This window comes from Dipodomys ordii, unplaced genomic scaffold (genome assembly GCF_000151885.1).
Source record: "Dipodomys ordii isolate 6190 unplaced genomic scaffold, Dord_2.0 Scaffold50, whole genome shotgun sequence".
Classification (NCBI taxonomy): Eukaryota; Metazoa; Chordata; class Mammalia; order Rodentia; family Heteromyidae; genus Dipodomys; species Dipodomys ordii.
The window spans coordinates 8835430-8855471 of NW_012267266.1; the positions used below are offsets into that span (position 1 = coordinate 8835430).

The 20042-nt window shown below is 32.7% G+C and overlaps 1 protein-coding gene across 1 annotated transcript in view; it reads right to left on the reverse strand.

Moving 5' to 3' along the window:
• Fer (fer (fps/fes related) tyrosine kinase) overlaps nucleotides 1-20042 on the reverse strand; it is a 356813-nt gene that overhangs the window by 206591 nt on the left and 130180 nt on the right. Inside the window, exons 9-11 of the mRNA XM_013020434.1 lie at nucleotides 17714-17806; nucleotides 8437-8640; nucleotides 185-307 (exon numbers count right to left, since the gene is read on the reverse strand). Of these exons, the coding sequence (XP_012875888.1) occupies nucleotides 185-307; nucleotides 8437-8640; nucleotides 17714-17806 (420 nt within the window). The remainder of the gene's footprint in view (nucleotides 1-184; nucleotides 308-8436; nucleotides 8641-17713; nucleotides 17807-20042) is intronic.

The window sequence follows — 20042 nt, forward strand, 5'->3', positions numbered from 1 at the left end:
TAAGGTCATTTGTATCCCTAGTAAATACAGAATATAATAACAGTATTGGTGACAGTGGTATTCACACATGTTTTTGCTCCCCAAGTTCTAGTGCATAATTTAAGAACTTTATGTAAGGTGAAAAATGTTAGCTCACCAAGAATTCTTGTAAAGCAAAGAAAGATAAAAAGGTATTTGAACCTACCTTAGGAATAGGATTCAGGAGAACAACACCTGATTTCTTAGTGATAACTTGTTTTGTTGTGTAGTGATAATCGATAAGTTGAGGGATGTTTGAAAACCCAGTGCCCTCAAATCGGTACAGATTCTGAAGAAAAATAAAAAAGAGTAAATATAAAGGCAATGCTTTAGAAAACGGCATCCAAAAATTCTACCTCAAAAAAGCTAACATTGCACAAAAGTGAACATACTTAATATGCTTAAATTATATATTTTAATATTAAAAGTAAAAAGGGATAAATAAAATTCTAACATCTATCTTTGAACATAAAGAAAAACTAATTTTCATACTTTTGATCAATTGTTTACTACTGATTAATATAGCATTAATCGAGCTTTCTATCATGGAATTTTCATGCAGTATTACCAAAAACTTCTATTCACACACCGCTAATAATAAACACACCAGAGATAAAACTTCAGATATCAACATGCAGGTAGTTCTTAGACCTTAGCATTTTTTTATTTCATATACTATAATCAGCAAGTAGCATTTCCTCAATTTATGCCAAGATCCCTTTCCTATTGTCTTCATATTTAAATAGACCTATAAGTATATTATTGTGTGGCTGAATTAGTAGTGGTAAAAATAGCAAACAAACAAAAAATAAATCCAACTGGCCATACTTTTCAATTCAAGGACCTCTGTAATTCTATGTAATAAAACCTTCCATGGAATATTCAGAGTTCACCTGTATTACACAGGAAATATATGCAGATACTGATATGAATGTGAACTATTATAATAAAATGACTAAGTGTAACTTTCCAATGAAAGTGAGTAAAATAGTGGTTGCTAAAGGCTACGGGAAGGGAGATGGGGAATAGAAGGTTGGATAGACAGTAGTTACAAAATACAATTAGATAAAAAAAGTAAGTTCTAGTATTCTATAACAGTGAGGTTAATATATTCAAAACTATTTATGCATTTTATAGAAAACTAGAAGCAGGAGTTAAAGGCATCTATCATACATACACACACATAAAAGTTTGAGATGGAAATGTTAATTACCACAATTTAATCACTGCATGTATTATACCGTATGATTTAATCACTGCACATTTATACACATACTATCACACTGTATAATTAGGTTGCCCAATTATTATGTATCAATTCAAATGGAAAGAAAAGTAAGTTTAAAAAGTGTCTAAATTTGAGTATTATCTGCCTTACTGGAAGATTATTTGCTTTGTTAAAAGTTAAAAAACTCAAGGCTTTTTATTCGTAGTACAAAATGCGATTCAATTTACCAGAGTTTACTATATATGCCATTTTTTAAATGGATATTTCTACAGCTGAATGTAGTGGCAGGTGACTGTGACTTCATCTACATAGAGGCTGAGATGGGGAAGATTGAGGCTCCAGGCAAGACTGGGCAAAAAAGATTGTGAAATTCACATCTCAACAGAAAAGGCAGTGTTGTGACAGGTTTATTATTCAGCTACAGTGGGAAACATAAAAAGAAGGAATACTATCCAGGCAAGCCCTGATAAAAGTGAGATCCTATCTCAAAAACAAAAGAAAAAAACAGAACAGGAAATGGAAGTGTGGCTCAAGCGGTAGAGCACCAGCTGTGAGCAAACAAGCCAACCAAATGTCACCTTTTCAGTCAGATTTACTCTGGCCACCCTATCCAATATAGTATATACATTTTCTCATCCCAACTAAACTTCTACCTTTCCTTATTAAATTTCTTCCACAGAAATTATCATTATCATCATATATACTTATCTTTTTTTATGTCTACCTCTTCCTTTAGAATCTAGGCTCATAAGATGACAAATGTATTCATGTGTTTTGTTCAGCAGACTTTCCTAATGGTCCACAATGGTATGTGATATATATTGCCAGTATCAAAAGAATATATGTGAATGAATGGAATGAAATGAATATAAAACAAAGTTAAAAAGACAAATAAGACAGCTTAAAATCGGGTACAGGCATGTTTATACACTGGTGAAGTCAAAGACATCAAGGTACAACAACCTTTAATAAAAAGTAAGCAATAAGACTAACGTCATACAAAATGAAGTTTTAAGTCAACTTCTCATGTTATATATAAAATTCAAGATACCGCCATAAATACAGAACTAGAGAATAAAATAGTGGGCATTTTCAGTTTCACCTTCTTAATTTAAGGACACATCTAATTTGAATTTAATTATTTTTAAAGAAATTAATCTGCTAGCAATGAAGTTCTCAGAGTCCTAATACATGGAAAAAGTAATTAACTCACTTCCTTAAAGATTTGGATACCACATTGGATCCAAAAGTTCTAAGACTTTATTTTAGTTCTAAGCAACTAAAAGATCAGCAAGAGAACACTTACTAAAATTGGCAAGGACTTGTTTCTTTAGACACACAATATACCAAGTATTACATTTAACTTTACATATCTCCACAGATTTCTTCTAACTTGTTTGGGCTCACATGGATGAATTTGTTTTTCAAATTTTTTCATTGCTTTAGCAATAATATGGTAAAAATGAAGACTGACTTGCTTTTATTTGTTTTCAAAGATAGGGTCTTGCTATATGAACCAGCTGGTTTTGGAGTCCTGGGTTCAAGAGATCCACCTGCTTAGCTTCCCAAAGCTGACATTACAGACTATTTTTCAAATATGAGACATTTCTTATCAGCTACAGATACTATTAATATCTCATATTACTTCAAAATGAAGTGATTTTAAAATATTATGGGACAGAGATCCATAAATTCCTACACAAATCATTTTTATATTACATTTTTAAATGCCATCTAACAACATTAAATAAGAAAAATAAATACAAAATAGGGGTGATATTTTTAAACTAAAAATTGTACAGATACATAGGAATACAATAATTCCAAAAATATGAATTACATTGAACCATAAAGGGAGACTATTATTAATCACAGATCCCATTAGCACATAGTTCTGAACTTTTACAAAAAGCATGTATTCTTTTGTTTCTAAAACATTTATTACATCTAGAATTTGTTTCTGAGTTATCACTGTGTTACTTAAGAATCAATCATGCATAAGATGAAAAATATAAAAGAATTGAATTTTGTTGCTATACACATTTCCAGATAAATTATCATGCAAAGAATTCAGACAGAATGAGCACACAAAAATGAGAGCAGGATTCAATGAATATATAATTTGAAATAATACATCTGACTAGAGCTTCTGCAAAAAATGAGAGCTACATTTTAGGATAATAAACAGGCTTAAGAAAAATGAAAAGAAGAAATACGAAAAGAAGAAAGACTACTTATGAAACAAGCTGAAATGAATGAACAAATTTCCCTCATGAAATAAAACCAAACATTTATAAATATAACCAATTAAACCAGTATAAGAAAGGATTACTAGAAAGTTTGGAGCTTATAGTAAGGCTTAATTTGGCTTACCCTAGTTAAATTGTATTTTTTCTTCAGATACTGTCTCGGACTTCTGCCAAGTCTCCCCTATTGGAACCTTTATTAGCAAGCCCTATGTATCTCATTCTTTTAAAATACTTAGTACAGTTTAAAATTAAATAAAGTATGTATGATTTATGAAGGACTGTGAATCTCCTTCCTAGACTATAGGAACCACTATTTTGTCACTAGGCCTTCAACTATTTCCTTAGAAGTGATATTCATAACGTCTTGGGATGGTGGTGTTTTATTATGAAAAAGATAAATTTCCCAAGTCTCAAATGCATTTCAAGGATGTATAAAATGATATAATGGGTTTTTTGCCTTCAAAGTACTTTTGTTTTCCCTTCAATACTTGAACAACTAGAGTAAAAGAGCATAAGACAATGATAAGGGCACAAAGATAAGTCCACAACACGGTATTAACCTGTCATGCAAAAAAGTGCTAGACTTCTACTAACTCCCTTAAGCCCATACAGTGAATTTAATAGATAATTCAAAGGGCTTAGAGACTAACAAAAAAATAAAAAGAACTGGTACATTCAATGAATTAATCCATTACCTAAAAGTGATGGCAGATAACCAATAAACATCTGTTGACTAAATGAATTAATTCAAGGAACTACATCATTTCTTTTTTAAATTTTTAATTTTTCTTGATATATGTTTAATATAACACATTTATGAATTACAATTAACTACCCTCCTCTCCCCAACTTGGAAACCTCTCTTTTTCTCTGTCTGTCTGTCTGTCTCTCTCTCTCTTCCTCCCTCTCTCTCTCTCTCTCCACTGTTGCTCTCTCTCACTCCTATCACTATTTTTTCTATCATTTCTTTCACTTAACACAGTGTCTTCTGGGTTCATGAATGTTGTCATATAAAGCAGAATTTCATTTGCCATAATGTCTGTATATACGTATGTGTGTGCATATACATATATATATATATATATATATGTTTTCTTTATCCCTTTACCTATTTTGATGGACTTTTACCATGGTTTTATATTTATCTTTATATATTTGGAATCTAGGTGTACTTTCAACATGTTGATTTCATTTTCTTTGGATACATAAGCCAACAGCAGACTGCCTGAAACATAGTTTATTTATTTTTTTACTGTTCTCAATAATGGCTATACTAATTTACATTCCCATAGTGTATAAGGGCTTTTCTTTGTTTCCTCATTTTCTCCTTTTTAAAATATTTGAGGGCTGGGAAGGTGGCTCAATGGTAAAGTGTTTGCCTTGCATGCATGAGGCCATGGTTTCGATTCCTCAGCAACACATATGCAAAAAGAAAAAAACTGGCAATGGCTTTGTGGCTCTAGTGGTACAGTGCTAGCCTTGAGCTGAAGAGCTGAGGGACAGAGCCCAGGCCCAGAGTTCAGACCCCACAACCGACAAAAACAATTAAAAATAAATAAAATAATGAGATAGGGTCTTATTATGTAGTGTTGGCTAAACTTGAAATCATAATCTTCCTACCTAAGCCTCTCAAGTGAGGGGATTATAGGTACATGCACCACAGCCAGTAACTAGTATTTGTTGATTTTTGCCTTTTAGAAATATCCATTACATAGAATAAAGAGATATCTAATGATGATTTTGATATGCATGACTAATGATGTTGAATATTTTTTTGCATACATGCTAGACATCTGAATGCTTCTTTCAAGAAAAATCTACAGATATTTAGCTGATTTTAAATTTGGTTAATGTGCTTATTTTGTTGGCTTGCTTTTATTTTTGCTACTGTTTTAATAAGTTCCTGATATTTTTTGGATAACCACTTCTCATAAATATATCCTTTGCAAATATTTTCTACAGGTTGTCTACTTTGTCTGTTAACTGAAAAGCTTTTTAGTTTGATGTAATCCTATTTATCTATTTTTCTTCCTTTGCTGCCTGTGTACTTGGGAGTATATCTAAAATTTCTTTTCCCAAGCCAATGTCTTGGAACATTACTTCTGTTTTCTTCTAGTAGTATTGTGCGTTTCAGACTTATATTTAAGCCATTAATCCATTTTGGGTTGATTTTTGTAAGTGGTTAAGCATCAGAAATCGTGTTTCATTCTTCTGCATGAGGATATCCAATTTTCCATTGTTCCTTGTGTGTTTTTAGCTTCTTTGTCAAAAATAAGTTGGCAATATAAATCATAGAGTTATTTCTGGATTCTCCTTTCTGTTTCATTTGTTTGTGTGCCATTGACTATCTACTTTCTATCTTTTTATGGTGGGGGTAGATGTACATCAGCAATAGTGTGGCTTCAACTCAGGACCTCTTGTTGGCTACACAAGTATTCTACCCCTTGCACCATGCTTCCTGCCACATTCATAGTGCTTATATTACTGCAACTTTGTAGTACATTTTAGGTTAGGATGAACCATACCTCCAGGTTGGTTCTTTTTGCTCAACATTGCTTTGACTACTTGGGGTCTTCTATGGCTCCATATTAATTTTGAGAATATTTTTCTTAATTCTGTGAAGAACAGCCTTAGTATTTTGATGGGGCTTGGATTGAATCTATAGTTCACCTTGGGACAATTAAATATTGCTTTTTCAAATCCATAAGCACACTGTATCTTTTATTTACTGGTATGTTCTTCAGTTTCTGTAATCCATCTTTTCTTAGGGTTTTTCATTGTAGAAATCTTTCACTTGTTCATTAAATTTTCTTTGTAAAAATTATATATAGGATTGTTCTCTTGATTTATTTTTCAGATAACTCATGACATCAAAATCTGAATTATCTTTGTACATTGAATTTTTTAATCCTATGGTTTCATTGAATTTACTAGTTCTAACAGTTTTTGGTGAAGTCTTTAGGAGTCTCTATATAGAAGGTTAGGTCATCTTCTCCTTCCCAGTGTGTTACTCTTCTTGCCTAATTGTCCTGTCTGAGACTCCCAGGACTATGTTGAGTAAGTGGTGCAAGTGAGCATCCTTTTCTTGTTTCAGATTTTAGAGAAAAATTTTCATTTTTTCCCATCATTCAGATTTTAAGCTCCATGAGAGAAAAAGCTATACATTTATTTCATAGTTGCATCTCATGTTGTTAAAAAATTAATTGTGAGTCAAAGGATATACTGAGTATCCACATGTGGTGGCTCAAACCATGTGGCTCAAATCCTAGTATCTAGGAAGCTTTAAGACTCTGAAAAAGGATGGAAGGAAGAGAGGGAGGAAAGGAGAAGAAAGAAGGAAAAAGAGAAGGAAGAAGGGAGAGAAGGAGAAAGACAGAAAGGCAGCAAGGCTGACAGGTGAAGTTGACGGGACGGAATTTAGGAAGGCATATTTTGCACCTAAAACAATGCTTTCATTGATAATAAAATTTCATTGACAATTGAATTGCACAAATCCCACCAGAACCAAAAGTAAGCTTTAAGTTATCTTTGCAAGCACATTGATATTTTTACAAAGTTCATGATTTTTTCAGTTATCAAAGCAATAAAGGAATGCTTATGCTGACACAGCATTTAACATCTTACAAGATAAATTTTTAAGTACTAAATATATTGCTAAATATTCTAATACTTCCTAAACCTTATAATGTGTAAAGTTCATAGCCAGCACTGGAATCCAACTCTACAACTCCAAGTTCAATGCTCTTTTCATAGCTCCATTATTTGATAATTTTCCTGTTCTCTAAAATCCCATATTACTTGTCTTCACCCTTAGTATACTTACCATTCCATCTATATACACGTTTGTAACCTAACAACATTTTATAAATTCCTTAATTAGAATATATTAGCTACCCATGAAATAGATGTTAACAAATGTCATCATGTACTGAACCCTTTTAAGCATGAAGAAAAATGGAAGATTCACTTGCACAAAATGAAAATGAGTTTAAAACTTCCCTAAACAGTCTATTTCACTTTGGAATCCATTTTTCACCTCCTCTCAGAGCACAATATTATATGTAATGAAAACTCACTAGAATAAACTTAGAAAGTAGAAAACCTGTAACACTGACTAAAATACAAGCTCCATCATTCTTAACAGAGCTAGTTGCAAAATCCTAATAACAGAAAGCAATAAAAACTTCAAATAAAAACTTTCTGTTTCAATGGTAATATTAAAAGCTAAAGATAATTTTCAAGTGACTCTTTATATTTCTAAGAACATCAGTTTAAATTTCTGCAGTGACATTTTAAGCAAGAAATGGTAAAAAGAAAACATTGGATTTTTTTCCATCTTTGATTGTTAAAAAAATAGTACCTTTGAGAAAGCTTAGAAAATACAAGGTTAATATTCATATCAGTTGTAGTTAATAAATTTTATACCATAGTGACAATATGTTCAAAAATAGCTAAAGGGGGTAATATACTTCCATACCTTAACTTCCATAACTTCAAAATTAAAGGATTTACCAAGCAAATTTAGAAAGACATACTATTAGACACAGTATAGTTTCCAAAGAAGTAGATTGGACAAATAAAAGTAGACAATTATGATTATTAAACTGAGTCAGAATACTGTACAAAGTTAAGAAATAGTGTCAAAATTATAATACACAGTTTAACAAACTTATTCTTCCAATTTACCTGAGTGACATTAATTTTCTTTAAGTTACAATTTTTTATTGTAAAAACTATTTTAATGTAAAATACTTAAAATACATATTTGCTTATTAAAATTAACATATCAGGCAACTTTCAAGTATTTAAGGATGTCAGAAAAAAATTATATGCTAACTTTTAAGTATTGCAAGCATTTACCATAAGACATTCATATTATATTACATTCAAACCACAATGAACTATATGGAAACATGCATATAAACTAAGCTGGAAACGTACATCAACATATTGTATGATAAAGTGTCTCCTTTGTCCATCAGAATATACAGAAAGGACATATTCACCGGGTTTCCCATGACTCTCTCGCACCAAGAAGTCTCCTTGTTGTTTTAACAGCTCTTGTGCCTCTATTCTAGGAATCGCACCATGGTACCAGTCTTGATCCGCCAGGGGCTTCTCACTTGCAGCGATCACATCAGAAAGCTGAACAAATATTGGTTAAAAATGAAATTAGAAAAAAATGTAATATATTTTCTGTTAAAGTCATAATCATGCTATAGAAATTTTAGATTAGAAATGCAGTGATGAATCTAAAATTTTCTTAGTTTTTAAAGCACATATCTTCTGGAGCAACATTGCCAAAATTTAGCACAAATACATATCCATCAATACTTGTTCTTTTCTACTATATACTATATAACACAAATTTATATACTTATGGTAACATAAAATAAATCTGTCAGGAAGCTGAGATCTGAGGATCACAGTTCGAAGCCAGCCAGAGCAAGAAAATCCATGAGACTTACATCCAATTAACCACCAGAAAAACAGAAGTAGCACTGTGGCTCCAAGTAGTAGAGTATTACCCTTGAGCAAAAAGAGCTCTGGGACAGAGCCCATGCACTAAGTTCAAGCCCCATGACCAACAAAAAAAAATAAGTAAAAAATAAATCTGTGTAAAACATTTATCAAGCCTGCTTGGATGGCGTGAGGCTTTGCGATAAAAACCCCAGTATTGACAGAAACAGTGTGTGGGAGGGAGATATTATAAAACAGATTTATCATTAAATAATATCATTCTTATGTAAATTAAGCATTCTTTCTTTTTTTTAATTAAATGTGCATCATAGGTTCCAGTAGCACTATCACAGTTTATTTGAAGCTCCCTTGCTGCACCATTTCTCACTTGCCTGATTTCCCCAACCTTTGCCTCTGCCACATGACTGGCCTTGCTTCTGCACAGAATGGGAGATAAGACCTTGAGAGAAACACCTAAAAACCACCAGTGCAGAAACACGTGGCTATCCAAGGAGAGGATTTTAAGCCATGAGCACGTCAGAGAAAAAAAATTACCAATTAGTTTAGAAGAACAAATGGTTATAGTAAGCGAAAGTGAGCATTAAGAGCTGACTATATTTTATTGAAGCTTTTCTAATTCACAGATGTAATCACACAGGTATTCTGATCACAAGTAAAAAGTTTCCCTGTGTTACTTTTTTGTACAACACTTTGACTCATTGGCTGGTACTCTACCACCTAAGCCATGTCTCCCGCCCTCATTTGTTGTATTTTATTCACTCACAGGAACTAAATTGTTGTCTTAGAAAATAAGAGTAGTTTATGGGTAAGATACCATAAATTCCTTAAGGTTAGGAAAATATAAAATATACAATGTCTGATGAGAAAATAGTTTACTAGTTGGAATAATAATAATAAATTCTCTAATTTTTACCTAAAATATTCTCCAAACGTCCATGTGTTGAAGGGTTGGTCTTTGGTCTATGGTACTACTGAGAGGTGTACTACTGAGAGGTTTATAACTCTGGTAGATAGGGTCTAATGGAAAGAGTTAATGGTCATTGAGTGAGTCAAGTTCTCCTAAGATACACTGAGATCCCAGCTCCTTCCTGTCTTCTCTCTCTGCCTTTGCTTCATGGCTAACAGTACCTCTACCACATACATCTATCATTATGTATTTTCTTCCATATGTCCAAGGGCAATGAGTGAAAGTAATTGAACCTTTCAAATCTGAGCTCAAATAAAACTTTCCTCCTTTTAAATTGTTTATCTCAAACAATTTATAATCTCAAGTTATTTGTCATAGTGACAAGAGGCTAAATAACACAGTAAATAAAAGGCAAATATTCACATATAATGTTTTATAGGTTGCTAGGAGCTGTAGGTAAGACCAAAGGATGATAGTATTTTTGTACTAAATAAAAAAATATTTTGCATGCATCATTCATTGTCATTTCCCACTGAAGAAACAAAAATTACTGCCCTAATTCCCATTTCACATTTTCTAAAACTCAATACATTGGTTAAAAAGAAAACATGAAATGTCCTAAGAGATCTCAATAAGAGCATATATTGAACTACTTGCTATAATTATTATGTTTTTCAGTTTTTTTTAATATGTACATGATGTGACTGACTATAAAGGAATTTTTGCAATTGAAATAGCCACTTTTCCTTAATACTGATTATAATACATCACTTCCAAATAATGAGTTTAAAGAAGAAATATAAACTAGCCATGGCTATAAGGCATAGAAGAATACTTTTAAAAAAATAAATGTATAAATGTATAGGGCATGGCTTAGTGGCAGAGTGCTTGCCCTTCATGCATGAAGCCCTGGGTTTGATTCCTCAGACATAAACAGAAAAGGCTGAAATAGGACTGTGGCTCAATGTTAAAGTAGTAGCCTTGAGCAAAAGAACCTCAAGGACAGTGGACAGGCCCTGAGTTCAAACCCCAGGACTGGCAAAATAATAATAATTAAAAAAATAAGTAAGTGTATAATCTACCCCAAATTAGCTCTTATATAGTAATAATAGTTTTAATTCTTAAAGAAAGTAGTCAAGTACTCAAATATCAGTTTTTAAAAACTTATCACAATATTACAGTAAATGCAATTTTTTTAATAATAGTAGAAGTATTTTCTAAGCCTTGCCAATGTGAAAAGTGCTTTGAGTAGCTGGACACCTGAATACTAGCTACTCAGGATGGAAGTATGAAGGCAGCCCAAAAGGAAAAGTCTGTGAGACTCCATATCTAATTAACCAGCAAAAACCCATGCCAGGACACACACACACACACACACACACACACACACATTATTAATTCAACATAATTATCTTTAAAAAGAACTTTTCACATTCTGTCAAAAGGTCTATTTATATAATTGGAAAGCACCACAAGCTATGTGCATAATTTCTTGTCCTAGCCAATTTCCCCAAGGAATCTGTATTTATTTAGAACTGAGAGAATATAAAGACTGATGAAATTATTAAGTTGAAAATCACTGAAGTACAGAACTCACCTAACACTCAGTAAATTTATTTATGGATTTGAAGATGGAGAAAATGTTTGGAAAAAAAACAAATATCTTTAAGTTTTGTGCTTTTTGTTTGGGTTTGTTTTTAATAAAGTATCTAGGAAGATATCTATATTGCTACCCCATACAGATTACACTCTATACATTTATCCCTGTCCCATCAATAATACTATTATGAAGGAGTCTGAAAATCCAAATTGTTGGTTTGAATTTACTGTAGATGTACATGTGTAAGCACAGATTTGTACACACATATATGAGGAAAAGTCATATGTACTCTGCTTAGGGGCTTACTACATTTTTCAAAGACTCCTCTTGAAACTAAACAGGATAATTCATGAATATGATTTCAATAAAAAGATGAGTACAATTTTGCAAGCTTGATAGCAACAGAAAATAAGATGCAAGAAAATGTGCTATATATATATATATATATATATATATATTATATGTATATAATGGAATTCTTTGCCTCCACCAGAAAGAATGACATCGTCCATTTGTTAGGAAATGGAAAGACTTGGAAAAAAATATATTAAGTGAAGTTAGCCAGGCCCAAAGAAACATAGGTCCCATGGTTTCCCTTATTTGCAATAACTAGTATATGTCTAGAACAAGAGAAAAGGTCAAAAGCTATGTACTTATGACCAGATAAGATGATGTTAAGCGAGATGAATCCCAGCATAGGGACACAAGTGACTTTTTCTTTCTTGCTCTTGTTTTTAACGTATTTATAATGTACTATGTGATTTTTTTTGTTTCTTTGGTGTGTTCCTCACCCACAGTATAACCCCTGTTTTCACTGTATTTGATTCTGGTGCCCTGCATCTTGTATATCTTTTCTAATTTAGGGAGGGGAAGAGATATAACAAAATGCTTAAATAGGGACACAGGTTGACCCATTGTAGCAATGAGATGTACAAGACATTATGTTGAAAACGAACTTTACAACTTTAGTGTTTGGGGAGGGAGTGGGGGGGGGAGTTGGGGAGGTGGAGAGAGAAGGGATGGTAGGGGAAAAACAAAGGAGGGGGTAACAATGCTATATAGGAAATGTACTCATTACCTTGCTCATGCAACTGTAACCCCTCTGTACAGTATCTTTACAATAAAAAATAAAAAAAGAATATAAGATGCAACAAAATCTAACATCATAAGAGCTCATACCAGCATCACAAATGAAAGAGTTTTAGTCTCAAATACCCCATCTTTCTAAGCCTGACTGTGGAAACACTTTTCCCTGGAGGTAAAATTATCTGAGAACTTTGCCAGAGATATAGAAGACCAGAAAGTCTCCTAGTTATAAAGTTACATTTAATCTAATTTAGTGAGAAAGCTATATTAACAAGATTTTTTTTTCTGGTTGACTGAGATAAACAACCAGTTGGTTGTTTTCTCCAGATTTTCTTCTTAAAGAACATCATAGCAACACTCTCTGTTGGTATGGTCGCAACAAAATACTGGATTTGATAAAACAGAGACTGATGCACAGCAAAAGACAATAATGATCAATACTAAAAGATGGATATCTGTCACAGGAAATAAAGAACATTTTTTCTCCTTATCATAGTTTAGGATAATTCTCAAATATATAAAGTTGAGTGGCATGCCTTTATCTCAAGCATTTGAGAAGCAAGATGAGCTTCTTTATGTGAATAGCAAAAACAAACATCTTGAAGAAGAAAAATCTTCATTTTACTAAAATTAAGTGCCCAAACAAATCATCAAAAAAGAGAACCAAATGGTATGTAAAAATCTGTGAATAAACAAAATAGAACAAAATAGTATGGAAAATATGTAAGTAATTTTCTTGCTGAGCTTGAACAAACTAAATAAGACAACCATATTGTTAAAACTTTATTTTAAAATAAAGTAGTTTTTATATAAAGTAATATTTGATTTTAAAATAATAAAGTGGGGCTGGGAAAGTGGCTCAGTGGTAGAGTGCTTGCCTTGCATGCATGAGGCCCTGGGTTCAATTACTCAGCAGAAAAAGCTGGAAGTGGTGCTGTGGCTCACATGATAGAGCACTAACCTTGATCTGAACAGCTGAGGGACAGTGCCCAAGCCCAGAGTTCAGGCCCCACAACCAACCAAAACAAATTATAAAGTGATATTTAATTTGTTTCTATTCTTATATGGACTGAGTTATTAGTTTCCTAATATAGGTATTAAATTATACCACAAAATTAAGTTCAGTAATATACTGAGGTGACTACAAATAGCTTGAAGATTTCTAAATATTTTTCAAAAATTCCATAACACTCCTTTTTAAAGATGCATATCACTTTGGAAATGGAAAAGAAGATGAATCAGCAAATGTTTACAAAACGTGGGAGTTACCTGGTCCACTGAATGGGCCATGTGTCTGATGGTAATAAACTGTTTAATTGGTGTAAAATGAAGTCATAAAAATAATTTTGTTTCTGCCAGTTTTTTCTAGAACATCTAAATAGTTACAGTTTGAAATTACTAAATGAGGGCTGGGAAGGGATGTGAAGGGTAAACAAAGGAGGAGGCTGCAATGCTTGGTAAGAAATGTACGCATTATCCTGCCCATGTAATTGTAACTCCTCTGTACAGTATGTTCACAAATAAAATTTTAAAAAAAAAGGAAAAAAAGAAATTACTAAATGAGTTACATCTTAAAGAAAAAAAAATATTCTAGATATTTGGTCTTCAGGATCTCTTGTGTTCAGGCCAGAAAACAGATTATAAATAAAGCAGTTATGCTGTGTTGAGCAGCACTAAGGACTATTTTACAATTCTACGAATTTTAGGGGTTCTGGTACAACATAAAGTAGAATTAGTAATTATTGTGTGCTAATATCATTAACCAAAACAGAGATACTTTATGAAATGCTTACATTTCCCAATGAAATTAACAACAAAATTCTCATTCACAAATTTCTTAATAAGCTATTTTGATACTACTTGAGAATTTTACTAGCGGTTTTGTAATTCTTGAGAATTTTAGCTAATATGCATAAACACATGCTAATCACAATCTAGTGTTCATATAAAAAATCTCTCAAAAATAGACAACTAAGTCAAACTAAAAAGTTATAATACTTTTGCCTCTCATTTCCTGGATTGCCTCTCTGAATACTTCCTTTGGTCTCGGATTAGAGAAATGATCTTTAGAAAAGTTTTATTTTTCCTTGTGATAGATAGGTGCTCTACCACTTGAGCCATACCTGTAGTCCTAGTTTTCCTTCCCTCCTCCATTCCTCATTCCCCCTGACCCCAGATGGCACTGGGGTTTGAACTCAAAGGCTTTTGCTTTCTAGAAAAGTGCTATACTGTGTGAACTGTACCTCCAGTTCTTCTGGCTTTTAGGAAACATTTCAGAGAAAGCCTTGTGCTCTTTGACTAGACTGGCCCCAGATCACAATCCTCCTACCTATGCTTCCTGAACAACTGAGAATATATTCATGTGTCATCACACCAGCCTATTTGTTGAGACAGGGGACTTTTTGTCCAGGCTGGCCTTGGACAATTCTCCTGATCTCTTCTTTCCAAAGTACCTAGAATTACGGTCTTCAGCTACCAAGCATAGCCAAAATGTATTTTAATCTAGTTTAACAGTAACTATCAAATATGCCATATATCAGAGTCACTAAGTAGTTAAAGTCAAATTCATCTATCAGCTAATTATCTTACATCAGCCTTCTATCAAGAACTAATGAGCTACTGGATAGCCTTTAAAGGCATCTCCAGTATTATAATCACACTTAAAAACCTTGAGACTAATATTATGGCAATTGAGAATGCTAGTAGGGTTAATTCTAATTCTATTTTCCTAAGTATAATGCATTCCCTTTATTGAACATTATGTTTTAAAGTTCCAATATTTGAATGTTCATTTAAATGAAAAAACTAATTCATAGTGGCTCCTCTTTAAATAAATACACCTATATATGCAAAGGAATGAATTTAGACCTCTACTTCATTCCACATACAAAATAATTCATGTTTTAAAAATGTTAGTATGAGTGAAAGCTATATAGCTTAGAAAATAATGAAGGTAAATATCCATATAACCCTGAATTGAACATTATTATTTTTAAATGTTAACAAACCATACACCAAAAACAATTGTTTTCATCAAATTTAGAAACTTTTGTGTGTCCAAGGACACCATCAAGAAAGTGAGAAGATAATCTATGAAAGAAATAAAGCATTTCTAAATTACATGTAGAATGAGGGACATAATTCCAGAATAATTTTTTTAAAACCTTGCAGCTCAACAGTTTAAAAATTACAGTTTAAGGCAAGAGTGCTTAGTGGTAGAGTGCTTGCCCAGATGAATACAACCTTGTGTTCAATCTCTAGTTCCTCAAAGTTAACCAAAAGAATCTAAAAGTGTTCAAAGGTAGTGATTACATTTGTCTCCTAAAAAAGATATGCAAATAGATCAATAATCACATGAAGAAAAGACTCAACATTTGCATTTTCTTAAGGAAAATGCAAATAAAAACTATAGGGGCATCACATCACACTAGGTATGAAAAACAATGAAAAATTAAATGAAAAACAATGGAAAATAACAAGCATTGGTAGAACATGGAGAAATTACATTTCTACACCGCTAGCAAAAATGAACAGTGCAGCCACTAAAGAACACAGGTTAGCATTCCTCAAAACATTAAACTCAGAATTGCCACATGGCTCATCAGGATCATTCATAATTGCAAAACATGGGAAAACTCACATTTCTAGCTGATTAATAAACAAAGATGTAAATTCCTACATGGAATGTTAGGCATGAGCTAGAATGCTATATAATATGGTTGGACATGGAAAATACTATAGCAAGTAAAAGAAACTAGGTTCGAAAGGCCACATGTTGAATGGTGAAATGTCCAGAATAGGCATAGCCATAGGTCTGAAAGTAGATAGCAGTAGTCAGGGGGTGGAGGTGAATTGAGATTAACGTCTAGTATACAGGGAGTATTTTTCCAGAGGATTTGATGTAATGGCATCAGATACAAGTGATGGTTTTACACAATATAGGAACTATACTAAGAACCACTGAAGGTATAAGAACCACTTTAAGGTATAAAGTGTGAATTCTATGTTTGGTGAAGTATTTCAACCATATTAATTTGGAAAGCTTTCTTTTATATTTAAAAAGTTATTTATAGAAACAAAGTTTTTTCTTCCATTTTATTTCAATGAAATGACACATTCTGAAAAACACTTTCCAAAGAAATTTTTAAAATTATGATAGTCCATACATTGTTATGCATCTTAGGTTATCATCCATAATACATAAAGTCTTAACACTCGGATTAAGACCTAAGAATTAGTTACATATGAATTTGAGAGGAAAACCTCCTTCCCCAAGTACATAGGACCTAACACAAGAAGGCCATAGTTCCTGGTACTTGTTTATAGCCTAAATTACTTGGCCAAGTTGTTATTACTACAGATAACTAATATTCTGTGTACCACTGTGACATGCCAAACCAAGATTTTGATGATTAACTGATAGACTTTAATTTTAATAATCAAACTGTTCTTTAAAATATAAAGACATAACCGTTACATTAAAAATATAGAGAGCAATGCCTGTCTAAAAATGTTGTTTCATTAGAAATTTGTTTTTAATATTCTAAAAAGGCTCCAAAGTATGTGGAACACTCCCATAATCATTCTCACATAGTATAGGAAGTGTATAGCATCATAGCAACCACTTTTCCTTGGTTTATCTTTCTGTATGAGAAGAACAATGTGTAAAGTACAGTATTTAGAAACTATATACTCACAAAGCCTTTATTACCATACACAGCTAAAATTGTTCTGGTTTATTGTTATTTGTCATTGTTCAACTCTTACTATGCCTAACTTACCAATTAAACTTGATGATAGTTAAGTACCTATAGGACAAAAAACATCAAGTATAGTGTCAGGTGCCACTCACAACTTTGGGCATATAATGGTGGTCTTAGGATATCCATTGCAGAAAACAGACATTCTATTGTACAAAAGATCTCATCTACTCTGTGTGTGTGTGTGTGTGTGTGTGTGTGTGTGTATTTATATATATTCTATATTTACTATGTAGTTGCTACACAGATTTACTACATTCATATAGTTTCTATACATACAAAAAGTTAAATTTTTTTCATTTTTAAGATTGAACTTGTATACATTAGAAAAAACCTAGACAATAACCTTTTTTTTCAGTATTACATATAGTTAATCCTACTTACTGCTGAAGAGCCGAGTGCAGATTTTGGAGACCTAATTATTCCAGCAATTGAATGGCGAATAGACTCAAATCTGGATAACCGCTCCTTTCTTTCCTGGAGGAATTAAGAAACAAAGTTTCAGAAACTATCTCTTTTACACACAAACACACACACACACACACACACACACACACACACACACACAGACTTTGTGTTTTTGTATTTATCCACAAATTAGTTTCCAAACTTAGTAAAAAAAAAAATGTATTGAAATTAAAGACAACAACCAAATGTGCATAAGAATGTATAGCGTTCTATTTTCCAGGCCCCTCAAAAATGTCTTGATTTAGAAGAAAAAGAAAAAGAAAAGAAAGAAAGACATTCACATAGGACTTGAAAGCAAACAAGGAATGCAAGCACACACACAAACTATAAAAATCCACACAGTATCAATTATTTCAGATAACAGTATAGTTGTAAGAAATGATCAAATAATAAAAAATAAAATGAGGAAAAGGAGAATTATGAGGAACATAATTTTAAATTCTGAATTTCAGTTTAGTGAGCTTTCAAAAGATTCACATGAAGGTGAAGATGATCATAGTAATGTTGATGATAGAGATGGGGTAAGTACGGAGGTAGTAGCAGAACTATCAGCAAGAAAAAATAAACCCACGTTATTATTTCCTTTAAGATGTGTATTTCTGAATATCATGTTTCATTTACATTTCAATTCTTCAGGTCCATCAGACACTAAGTGAATGAGATTAGAGAACAGCAAACAAGAGAAAAAGGAACATAAATGAGAAATGAGAAGACAGATGAGAAAAAGTATGTGAGGGTTTGTAATAGAAGCACTGTTTACTTTCCTAATAATTACTACATTTTAAATGTTCATGAACACCAAGAGCAACAGATCCCATCATCACGTACAATAATTCCACAATCTTCCATCAATACTGATACTAACTTTAGCTGAAAAGAACTAAAGCAGTCCACAAACAACAGATCTGTTCCTTTGTCTCCAGTACCTAGAATGTGTTTCTGTAGTAGTAAATATGGACATTTTTAACCATGGTGTTTTTAACCACTACAGCTTCTGCACTAAAAATTTTATTTCTCCTCTTGCCCACCCCTGCTTTATTCTTCCTTGAAAGGGTGACTACCAATAATTCATATATAGTTAATCATGTAAGACAATCCTATAATAATGTTCTAACAAAATGATGACGTATTGTCTATCATCACAATACTAAATTGCTGAAGAGTCCATGTAATCTCTATCTATACATCAATCTAGAGATACAAACCTTCCTCAGAGACTTACAAATAAGTTGTTACAAATGATTAAAAGTTGACAAATAAACAAGTGCATATTTAATATAATTACATTCAGAAATCAAATCTTTGCTGCAGTACAAGTGATTCCAATGATAAGGGATGCAAGCATGTATTCTGCAGCCTAATCCAGTTTCCCTGACTGAACCACAAGGACTAAAGTACAAAAGTGTAGTGCTCTTTTCTACAACTCATGTTAAAGATTTTCATTCTTTTATTTGTTTTTTTTCACTTGGACGGGGGGGGGGGAGGCGAGGGGGTACAGGTACTAAGGCTTGAACTCTAGCCCTCCTCCATTTGAGCCATTCCTCCACTTCCAGCTTTCTGCTAGTTAAATACAGATAAGAGTCTCTCCAATTTGTCTGCCCTAATGGGCTTCAAACGAAGCTCCTCAGATTTCCACCTTCTGACAATAAGGCCAAAAGTTTGTCAGAGAAATAGTCAAAATGCAAATGGGGTTTATAAAACATTTTAACCAGTGTCAGCTCACTTCCTGTGTACATTTCCACAAATAAATCATGAATCGCAGTTGTTAACATCTTGTCTGTGCCATTCAATATCAGGTTTAAATTACAGTCTACCTAGCAGTGCATCAGACTGTGTTGAATTTTGAATGATTTAAATGGCTACTCTAAAAAATTTAAAATTTTCTTTTCATTTATGATAGACATAATGCCTAAGTATGTCTGCAGCCTTGCCAGAGCTGATTATAATAAAATCATTTCACTGACCTCAAGTAAGGAGGAGATAAAGGTGATAAAGGAATTAATATGGACAAAAGTAAGAAGAGTCAGAGCAAGCACAGGGCAGGGAGAGAGGCAATGTTATATTAAAAAATAAAAAGATACTTGACAGTATAAAATTATGTTTTGATGAAAGGCCCAAAAAATGCTACAATTACAGCTGTTACCTGATTTTAAATAAGTAGGATGAGTTTAAGAATCTATTAAGGGGGGGCTGGGAAGGTAGCTCAGTGGTAGAGCGCTTAACTTGCATGCATGAGGCCCTAGAG